Source organism: Ziziphus jujuba, chromosome 2, assembly GCF_031755915.1.
Source record: "Ziziphus jujuba cultivar Dongzao chromosome 2, ASM3175591v1".
NCBI lineage: Eukaryota > Viridiplantae > Streptophyta > Magnoliopsida > Rosales > Rhamnaceae > Ziziphus > Ziziphus jujuba.
Genome location: NC_083380.1, coordinates 5,833,491 through 5,845,693, shown reverse-complemented (window position 1 = coordinate 5,845,693; position 12,203 = coordinate 5,833,491). Strand labels below are relative to the sequence as shown.

The window sequence follows — 12,203 nt, the reverse complement described above, 5'->3', positions numbered from 1 at the left end:
TTTTCACCTTTAGCTTTCTCTCAACCTTCTTCAGAGCCGGTAAGCATTATGCTGGTGATATTCCTTTTTATATTTAAAACCAGTACTATCTCCTCTGTGTAAAACATGATTTATTTTTGCAACCAGCTCTATGTACGCATACAAGCTTTGGCCTGGTCAATTTCCCATTATTTAGTTGTTAAGTTTTTACTTCAACTTTCAAAAACAGAGCAATAAACGTAAGACAGGGCAAAGACAAATTAGGGGCTTAGGTAAGTAACAAAATTTTCAACGACAACAAAATGCTTGCATTGCTGCTAACTTGTTAAACAATTAATTCATTAAAAAGTCTATAAATTGATCCAAAAAAAAAAAAATGCAGAAGGTCATTATAAACTACCAAAAAAAAAAAAAAAAGATGAAAAAGCACAACGTCATTATAGTTTACAAACATAATACTTAGACAAGCATCATCATGTTACACTACCAGAAAGAGTACCCAGAAGCTACAACTGGGCTATAAAAAATAAAATGAAAAATGCCTCTGTATTCATTTGGATAGAAATACGTAATCATAATAAAACACTTTAAACTTAATATGGCATATATATAGACAGCATAGATACACATTTACAACACACCTAAACATACTTTTCGAGGGCTAATTTGGAGCTTTCCAATTAAACTGAATTAAAGTTAAGTATTTTTTCATCCTATGGAAATGTAATAGTGCTATGTTAAAAAGTCCTTCAAACGCTGTGAGACTCACTATACTGGTCTTCCTTCTGAGTCTGTCACCTAACATTCATGGAAGCTTCCGACATATTGTTAGTGATATTGTTCAAGACTTTAAAACCTATCAACTACAATAAAGCTGAATGCTCTGAGCTATATATACACAACATACTTATTTCATCAGTTCTGCTATTTGTTTGAATAAAAAAACCGTGTTTACTTAAAACATGATTTGTTTCTTAGAAGTGGCAGTAGCCTGCTCAATTTCTATCATATATTGTTTTGGATATAGGCTTTGTGGTTTGGATGATAGGTTTCTGGTTTGGATGAAACCTACTTGAAACATGGTTTATCTCCCAACTTCTTTTATATGTTGCTCGGGTCCTTCAGGATATGGGATTAATGGATTTGGTGGAATAAACTTGAACATGTTTATTATTTCCCGGTTAAATATATAAAAGCTTAAGCCCACTAAGACAGATGAGTTCAGAACAATGACACGTTCGATTCCGTTGTAATAATTGTCCTATCTAACTGATGATGCTTGTCCAGAACGGTCTGCTCTCAGAACGGTCTGCTCTCAATTGTCCTATCTAACTGTTGTAATATTTCAGCTCCTGAAAACTGCCTTGGAGCTAACCTTCGTTTAGGCTTTCCATCATATTGTCGATTATTTCTCCATGCATGATTTATGGATAAATATCGACGATGTCCCATGTAACAAATCTTACTTCTTAAAGCTTAGGAAGAAGTATCTTCATTACAAGTCGGATGTAACAGCCCAGTACCACCCGTATCAAGATATTGTCCTCTTTGGCCCAGGGTTCGCTCCCTCTCTCCCCCCTGGCCTCAAGGTTTTGTCAAAACGCGTCTTGAAGGGAAAAGTATCCACAGCCTTATAGAGACTGCTTCGTGCCCCTCTCCAACCGATGTGGGATGTTACATCGGACATGCTTTGTATCCTTTGGTACTCCATCCAGAAAGTGTTCCATATGCTGGAAAGTCATGTATTGTTCACAACACTGCTGCATGCATTGTAAACCTCTCCTTTTTAGAGATGTCATAAGTGGTGACACCATTTGTCCATAGATCTTTCAATTCATCAATCATAGGCCGTAAGTACATGTCTTTTCCAGGTGCTGTTGGGCCTGGTATTAATAGTGACATCATTGAAAAAGTCTCTTTCATGCACTTCCAAGGTGGTAGGTTATAAGGCACTAACATCACTGGCCACATGCTATACGAAGTACTCATGTTACTAAAAGGATTAAATCCATCAGTGGCAGCACCTAGCCGGACATTATGAGGATCCATAGCAAATATCGGATATTGTTCATCAAAGTGCTTCCATGCTTCTCCATCTGCTAGATGCCTCAATACTTCATTTGTGTTAGGATGCTTCTCTTTGTGCCATCTCATATCAATAGCAGTATGGCGAGATGTGAATAATCTTTGCAGTCTTGAAGTGATAGGAAAATATCAAAGCACCTTTTGAGGGATCCTTTTCCCCTCGGTACCTTGAAATTTGTATCTCGGTTCAGCACATATTGGACATTTATCCAATTCAGCTGATTCTTTCCAAAACAATGCACAATCCCATTTACAAGCATGAATCGTTTCATATCCTAATCCAAGTGCATGAAGTGTATATTTTGCCTTGTAGTAAGACTTTGGCAATTTAGTACCCTCTGGAAGTGCTTCCTTGAGAAGTTCAAGCAACATACTAAATGACTTGTTACTCCAATGGTTTAAAGCTTTTATATGCATTAACCTGACCAAAAAAGTCAATGCAGAGAACTTTGTACACCCTGGATATAACTCGCTTTCAACTTCAGCAAATAATCCTGAAAATTCTTTATTTCTATGATCCATGTCACCTGCAGCATCTTGCATTGCTACCATCATATCATCTTCTTCCCTATCATGTTCAACAGCTTCATCATCTTCCTCAAAACCCATTTCAATACCTTGAAAATTCAATGCCTCTCCATGATAAATCCAATTGTGATAATCTGGTGAAAATCCTTTCACCCATAAATGTCGTTCAACTACACTTATATATTGGAAATATACATTCCGACAATATCGACAAGGACATCTAGTCCTATTATCTTCATCTAAATGATGTTTAGCCAATTCAATAAATGATTTAACACCATTTGTGTATTCATCTGACAGCTTATCATGACACCATATCCATTTTTTTTCCATAACTTCCTAGAAGAAACCAATAGTATAGTTATAAGGATATAATATATCAAGCACTTAAAATAACTTAACTTGTACAACATTGAAGCTAAAATGGGTTTAAGTGTCTCAATACATAGCAAGATAGCATTAAAGGATAGGAAATTAAAAGAATATTAAGCTAGTTAAAGAGCAAAAGGAGAACAGATATTGCAATATTCATATACTCAAAGACATGAAATGGTCTATTTAAAAAAAAAAACAACAAAAAGAACAATGATAGGTATACTAAGCATTATTCATTCCACTAATATTTGTTTTTGGAGTATATTCATAGCCATCTAGAATTAACATTGATAATCAACTTCACTTTATCATAATAAAGATAAAACTTCAATGACCTTGTGTCCAATGTGTTTTCTTATAGCATTATCCTTTTTAAAGGTGACAGCAAGGTAGTGGAAGCACAATGTCAGGAGCTGCTAATATATATTTATGTATCACATAAAAATTATATGTATGTAGATATACTTTCTTGAAAAAAATAAGAATAGAAATTTCCAGCTTACTAGGCATTAAGTTATGGCTAAACCGTGTGATATAGAGTTATCTTGTAACATAATATTCTAAATAGAATGTGGACAATGTTATTATGTTTCTATGATGACTTGGTTTACAAGCTGATTTGGAGTTTGGCAAGTATCCCTACATTTGGTTATTTCAATTGCTCTGCCATATGATTTTTGGGCTTAAGTTCGTGTAGATGCACTACTTTTATTGTTTTTGCCAAAATAATAAATTAGTTTTTTCAATCTTATTGGAGGGTAAGTCAAATGGAAAAAACCACCTCATCCATGAACAACCAAACCATAATTCCAGGAAATGACATATAATTACGCTTAGAAATTATGAAAACCAAATAGGATATGGAAATGTAATTTGTATAAGTCATAGTAACTAAAAGTATTCACCTAATCCTATATATGCTGCAATAAGCTGTAAGTTGTTCCAACAAAGAATGCAGGTTACATATATTTGTTTTCCTATTGACTCATCATGTAGTTTGGTATGAACCCAAAAATAAAAATCTGATATATTTTTCAATATTTACAGTACTAGAACTCTGTCATTTACATAAAGACACCACAAACTCAGAAAGAAAATGTCTCTTACCAAGAATGCCTTCCTTAGGTTATGAAGAACCTTTTCCCTCTCGGCTCATCACATCCAGCTGAAAATCCAACCAGCTCCTCAATTCAGTTGCTTTTGTTTGATATGTATAAAACCCAATCATTCACGTACAAAAATACCTTACAAGCTGAGCAAAAATACATATGAAGAATGACTTCTTCATTCAGCCAAAATTCTGGAATTGGATGAAATTTGATAGGTGGTAGCAGAGGTAATAAGCTGTATTTTGAAAAGAAGAAAACAAAACTGAGAGAGAGGTTGAGAGTGTTACCGGTCGAAATGGACGCACAGAGGGGTGGACTCCTATCGCACAAAATGTTTCAAATGGGGATTTGCTTTTGCTAAAACGTAAACATAAGGGAGAGATTGGGATTTTAGCAAAATGAAATAAATGGGAAATATGGAAAAAGGCGGCAAAACTTCCCACCAAAGTAGGAATTCATATTTAGGTTTCACTTTCCAATATAAATTTTCGTTTACTTTCTCTATTTTGCTTTCTTTTCTTTCTTTTTCTCTTTTTTTCTTCTGTCCAAATCATATGAACCTAAGAATTAACCATATAAAAATTTAATATTCATATGACAAATATTGTAATATACATTTTCTATAAAACAATGTCCATATATATATATATATATATATATGTTAAATAACAATGAAAGCTATATGTAAGGAAAGTGAAAAATGTATTTTGTCCATCTTAATTAATCAAGTGTAAATTATTAGGAAACATATTTATAATGTGGTTAAGTATCAGAAAAGTTTATGTGCATTTGCAATTATTTTATATCATGATCATGAGTTTGAATATAAACACTAATGATAATATATATATATATATATATATATAAATGTACAAGTATCTTTGTAGATTAGTATATAAATAACATCTTTCTTTGTATGATAAAAACTATAATAACATAACAAATGTTCCTTGAGAAAACAAAGAAGAATCAAAATCATAATAATTAAACACATATTTTATATTAATTATACGGCGACATATAGTATCTCAAATAAATTGTGGACTATATATATATATGGGGTCGTGTTTATCAAAAATATTTGACAAATATGTTTGACAAATCGCACTACCAATTGCAAGATCATTCAATAGTTGAAAATTGATATATTTTAAATATATTATAACTTTGAAAAAGAATTATTTTTAGTATCTATTTTAATAAAAATAAGCGATTATTTACCATTAGCTAATAATAGTTAAGGATCGCTAATATGTGTCAAATCCCTAATTTGTACACAGTACATTCCCCTATATACATATAGTTACTTATAAAAACTATGCTATAATACATCTAAGCCCTTAAGATTTGTAATAAGATTTGTTATAATTTGATGTTAGAAAAATACACTAAGACCGTGAATGTTAGACGTTTTCCATCAAACTATTTGTACAATCAAAATATCTTCCAACAACTTATAAATATAAATTTCACAATTAATCATTAAGGGAGTAAGAATTTGTAAATTTTATAATTAATTATTAAAATAAATAATGTATAATCATAAATAATTATTACGTTATGTCGGTAATAATCGTGGCACTAATTTGCGAAAACAAAAAAATGATAAGAATATTAAGTAAAACAAAAAGATTTGACAAATAATAATCAATTACATTAAAAGTGTTTTTGCTGGCATAGAACCAATTATTAATTCACAACACGTATATTATAAATTCATAGTCAAAAGTTAAGCATTCATTGAGGAACAAAATATATATATACATATATATATATATATATGTGTGCATATATATATATATATATGTGTGTGTGTATACATATAATTTTGCCTATGAACAGTTAAAAATACATTAAAAATTAAAAATAAGTTACTTCAAAAATATGTATAACATTAAAGTTAGTGAAAAAAACAAAAAAAAATTTGAACTAGTGCAAAATAAAGAAAATGCAGCTTGCCTCCTCTCGAGTTTAAGCAACATTAATATAAACAAGCTTTTTTTTTTTGTCTCATTATGTTTATTCTTGTTATTAAAAAAAAAAAAAACAAAATTAAAATCATGTAGGGGAGAGATGGAATCCCACAAACTATTTTTCATTTTGCATTTTTTATCCTTAATTTAATTATTTAAGTTTGCATGTTTGTCCTCAAGTTCGTTTAACCTCCTAAACCTTTAAAACATTGCAGTTAAATGTTGTTCTACCATGGAGAGGGCATAGTATCGAATTCAGTGAAAATCCATGTCATAATTATAGGATTATAAAGTAGTGTCCTTGCCTACACATAATTGTCATTGCATACATTTATATACTTACACTACAAACATAAAGTAGTGTATCAAAAAGACTGTAAGCTGAGCACTTGTGCCTGTACATGCTTTGCAAAAAGACTTGTGATTGCAAATGTCTATAACCATGCATAGTGCCAAAAATTCACCTGTGAATGCAAATATTTTGCATTCTAACTATGTATACTATCAAAAAACTATGTATAGGTGAATTTTAATGCTATGCATATCACAAGCAGAAACCATAACATCAAGTCATTGTTGCAGTAGGTGGTGGTGGTGGCGGCGACTGGTTGTGGCTTGAAGGATGCTGACTCACATCCAAGAATGCAGAAAGTCTGGCAATGAGTTCTGCCTGTTGATCCACAACTTGTGCAAGTCTTTTTACCTTAACCTTGTAATCTTCAAACTCTGTAGCCAACTGAGGGGTAGGTTGGTTAAGCAGCTTGCTGTAGCTCTTTTTTGGAGCTGGTCCAACACCAGAAATGAATCTAGCATTTCTACGTAGGACTTATGCACGAATGTCAGCTTCTGTCAAAAAAACCGGTGCACCAGTATCATTAGGAGAAGCATCATCTTATGTCTGCTGCGTTTGTGCTTCTTGTACCCGAACCATCTCATTCTAACAACATGAAAGGTATAAAAATGTCATTATAAGATATTACAAGTATGTCAAACCAGTTAAGGAGTGATAAATAAAACTTACATATCTTGATTCAGCTATAACATTATTCCATCCTTTTTTTGGTGTCCAGTGTGTTCTCTTGAAAAACTCAATCTCACCAATTGGTTCATTTGGAAATGACTAAAAAATAAAAAGAAAGATAATTTTACTTGCATGCTTAAACAAAGGGAAAGTCACCTTCACATTTGGGACTAAACCTTCTGTATATATATATATATATATATATATATATATGTATATATAGACACTTATATAACATTATAATCATAATCTCCAACTTCAATTCAACATCCCAATGAATCACCAAGATTCATAGCTTAGAAATAGCTCACAAACAAAGGTAACAAGAAATCAACAGAATCACATAGAACTATAGCTACAAGGCAGTAGAAATCCAATATCAACAAAGTTGAAGCATAAAAGGTTTGTCGGAATAACAAAGGTAGTAATAGTAAATGTCCTTTTTAGCTGATACTGTTGACAATTTTGCCTTTTTATCATGGCAATGAAACTAAATAGTCATTAAAGCCATGGAATTCTAAGCTCAAACCCAATTCTGCTATAGATACATGACATATATTTTAAACTGTCAAAGGACCAAAACTAGTAAAAATCCATTAGCATCTAATGACAACCAAATTTCAATAGACATAAGATGCATGAGCAAGAGGTTTATCCTTAAAATTGCTAAGTAAACACTAAGATATCAAAGATATTAATGCAATTGGAAATTTCACTTACCAAGCACTTTATGAACCGACTATTTACCATAATATGGAAAAATAATAAAGAAAAAATAATCCATTCTCAAATATAACTAAAGTAATTGTTGAAGAATGTCAAACCAGTGATGCCCTTGTTGCAATAAACGATCTTGATCCAGCATGATGATTATATAGCCTTTTAACCCTATTACATTGCCATGCTTTAGAACGTTTCTGTATATATAAAATAAATGGTTTAGAATATGATAAGATATACACATGAATTTAAAAAAAGTTTGAAACAGTTTAAATAGTTCTAACTCGCCAAAAATTCTGGACTCTCAAAATGAGCACACAACCACTCCCAATCTTCTTGACATCGTAGTCTTTTTGATCTAAATTGCAATGGATCTTTGCCTCGCATCTTACACAGCTTGAAATGATTGTTGCAATAACTCCTATTGTTTTTGTACCTATCATGACAATGCCTCTCAATAATATCTATCCATTGAGGATCATTCAGATCAATGTCAAACTGATCCTTAAACACAAAAGGAAAATAAAACCTTGTTAGTTATTATAATACTGATATGGTATATTAATGACATATATGATAGATTACCAACATACCAGTGGATACAGGTGTATCTTCAGTACTCTCATCTACAGGATCTATAGGAGAATGACCTCTAGACGATGTAATGTTTGGAATTGGTGTTTCCGCATACTCTGGACCACTAGGTATTGATGTCTCACTAGGCGTTGGTGTTGTGGAACGATCTGGTGTTTGCATAGGTTGTCGACCTCTAGGGGATGGTGTCTCCATAGGCGATGTAGTCCTTCTAGATGATGCTGTCGTCCTAGGAGACCTCCTAGGAACCAAATTCTCTCTTTGTGATGGTGTCCTCCTAGGGATCAAAGTCTCTCTTTCTGCTGGGGTTGTCCTAGGAGACTTCCTAGAGACCAAAGTCTCTCTTTGTGCTGGGGTAGTCCTAGGAGACATCCTAGGAACCAAAATCTCTTTTCCTGGTACATATCTTGATCTCTTAGGTGGCATATTTAAAGGAATATTTTGGCAATATTTGTTTCCCCTATATTACCATCCTGCAAGCATAAAAAATAATATCAATACTATATCTAAGGGATTGATATTGTCAATAATCTTAATCATTCAATCCTTTTGTTATGCATATATATATATACATACATGTATATATGCATAAATGAAGCAATCACCACTGATCCTGTGGAAATGTTATAGTCCCTTCTTATTCTATTTCTCAAACCCACATATTTATATATGTATATACATCTATATAGATGGAGAATGCCATCAGTATTCCAATCTCCACAAATTATGCACCATGCCTACACAAGGTGATCATAAATAATAATTAGACAATTAGTTATATATATTCAACATAAGTTATTCTAATTTGATTTCTCCATTCAATTCCCAATATGCAATAATATTATATATTGATATTCAATTACATTTTGCTATGTTATGGGTGTTTATTATTAGACAAGTTATAGAGTCCATTATTCAACATTAAACAATTTATAAGTTCTTAAAAGTCCCAATCCAAAAAAACCAAAATATAGTAAAAATCTAGAAACTGTCTTATTTGTTTATAGGTTGGAAAACCATATTTACTTCTTTACCTCAAGTTTTTTACCCATTTTCGGTTACCCTTTTTTTTTTCTTTCTTTTTTCTTTTCTTTTTCTTTTTTTACATTTTGATTCAGGATCTCTCAAAAGAAAAAAATCTCAAGCAATCAAATTACGATGCTTGTGTTTTTTTCAAAAGCAACAGAGCAGTTTAAGAAAATTCCAATCCATGAAAACTCATTACATTATGTTAAGAACATAGGAAAAAAGATAAAAATGCAATTATGTATCAACATGTGGGAAACATTTCTAGAACTTTATTGTTTGAAAATATCAACCACATTGCCAAAAACCAATAACATATAGGGCCAGAGACTCCTCTCACTCAATGTACCTATCTCTCACAAAACACCACAACAAATATAGAGGGAAAAAAAGAAGAAGTTATAGATGTCTCTTACCAAGAACATATTTGCTTCCTCTCACATCCCTAATAAATCCTTCAATCCTTTCTTTATCAGCTCATTAAATCCGGTTGACTCTTTTTCATACGTAACAAAGAACTAACCCATCTTTCACCTACATTTCATGGAATGAGCAACTTAGGGAAAAATGAAGAAACAGAGAAAAGAAAAAGCACAGAGAGAAAATGGGAGAGGAAACACACCAGAGATGGAGCTTGAGAGAGATGCCAATCCAAGCAGTCAGAAGCAACGAAAGGCTAGAGAGGTGAGGCAATCCAAAGGGGGCAGCACAACTCTTGGAGAGAGTTTTAGAAAGGAAATAGGGCCGTGCAATTTTATCATCTAAAGGGTTTTATGGGGATCATCCATCCAAAAATGGTTCTATGGGGATTGTAACCAAAAATACAAAAAATAAATAAATTGATCTATGGGTCTATATGGAGCGTTATCAAACCATCCACTGGTTTTAGCTTTTCACCTAAAAAGGATATATTTGCAATTTGGTTGTAAACATTTAATTTTTTTTTTTTTTAGAAATGTCAATTTTGATATTTTGTATGATAAATGCTTCAATATAAAATATTCATATAATAATGTTATTAGTTATATATAAATTATCAATTGTTAACTAAAATTATATGTGTGGACAGTGGTTAATATAACTACTTCACACAAATTTAATCAAGTATACAATTATTAAGAAACATCTATTTAAACAAGGTGGTTGAGTATACCATGATTCATACTTTGATTTAAAATTTTTTTTCTTATCATTTTACCCTAAACTCTATTGCCTACTATCATTAGTGCATAATGAATTTCATCCAAAAATATTGAAAAAATTGTCAAGTAAGTACAAACTAGAAGGGAGCAACTGCAGCTTCATATAGGTTAGGGACTATATATGTAATAAAATCTAAAATAATTATAAAATCTATTTTTTTTTAAGTAAATATTTCATTACAAAATGCAGCTTCATTGTGGATTATTTTATTAATATTATTATTAACACCGTTTGTATCTATTTAATAGCCACTGACATGGTAGCTCAAACCATTAAATTACGAATTTCATGTTTCTTTTTCTTACATTTAGTCAAGGTTCTCACTTCCCCGCCAAAATGGAAAAGCATGTGAATGGTTTCCCGCCCTTGCATTTACTCACCAAACATAGTTGGTCACTGACGACATTAAACTAAATCTATTATAAACTTTTTTTATATATTTTATTATTTTAAATTCTATTTAGTGACCAATATTTTCATCACAAATATAACATTTGACCACCCAAAATAATTTGGTCGTGGAATGCCTTATGCTAACATTATTTGCTATTTTTCCTTAAAAAAAAATTTAACTTATATTATTAGTGATCAATAGTGGTTGGTCATTGAAACTTCATGTTCCTGCAAAAAAAAAAGATGGGAAAGCTTCCCGCCCTGCCTTTTTAACTACCAAATAGTTTTTGGTCAGTGAAAATTTATATTTGTGACCAAATTTCTGGTCACCATAACAGGTCAACCAAAATTCTACACGTTTCTCTTACTATCGTTTCTGCGACTAAATATCGGTCGTTGTTTTATTCATTCAGTGACCATTACTTTTTCGTCACTGACAGCATAGTTGCTAATTCCCATTTTTTCTGTAGTGACAACATCAAGCATCTTTTCCTAAGAACCCACAGCCTTAAGCCTATCATACCAACTCCATTCTTGGACCTGCCCTATCAGAACCCAGCGACTCTTCTTGGCTCATTGACTCTGGCGCCTCCCACCATGTAACCTTTGATATTCGAAATCTCTCTCTTCATACAACATATGATGGGCCTGACAAGATTGCTATAGGAAATGGTAGTAAAATACCCATCACTCATACTGGTATTACCACTCTAACTACCTCCTCTAATTTTTTTCGTTTAAACAATGTATTATGTGTTCCTGCCATGAAAAGAAACCTCCTATCTGTTTCAAAATTCTGCCAAACAAATAATGCTTCCATTGAATTTTTACCTCATTGTTTTCTTGTCAAGGATATACAGATGAGTGTGGTACTTCTCAAAGGCCCCCTTAATGGTGGAACGTATGAATGGCCGGAGTCTCAATCTGTTTCTCCTGTTGTCTATTCCAGTGTCAGAACCAGTTTAAATGATTGGCATCACAGACTTGGTCATCCCTCCAATAGAGTTCTCCATCAACTTGTCTCACATTTTTCTCTTCCAATTTGATCCAATTTAAATTTCAATTGTAATCCATGTCATTGTAATAAATCTCACAAATTACCTTTTGGTAATTCTTCTTTCTCTACAACTTAACCTATTTAGCTTATCTACTCTGATGTTTGGAGGCCTACCTCAATTATATCTCTAGATGGATCAA

At 32.2% G+C, this 12,203-nt stretch overlaps 1 protein-coding gene across 1 annotated transcript; it reads right to left on the bottom strand.

Moving 5' to 3' along the window:
• Positions 1 to 6,614: 6,614 nt before the first annotated feature.
• LOC107429163 (uncharacterized) lies at positions 6,615 to 8,810 on the bottom strand. Its single transcript, XM_060814894.1, has 3 exons — positions 8,376 to 8,810; positions 8,227 to 8,294; positions 6,615 to 6,864 (listed from the first exon to the last, which is right to left on the bottom strand). Exons 1-3 carry the CDS (start codon positions 8,808 to 8,810, stop codon positions 6,615 to 6,617), a joined length of 753 nt encoding a protein of 250 aa, XP_060670877.1.
• Positions 8,811 to 12,203: the final 3,393 nt, after the last annotated feature.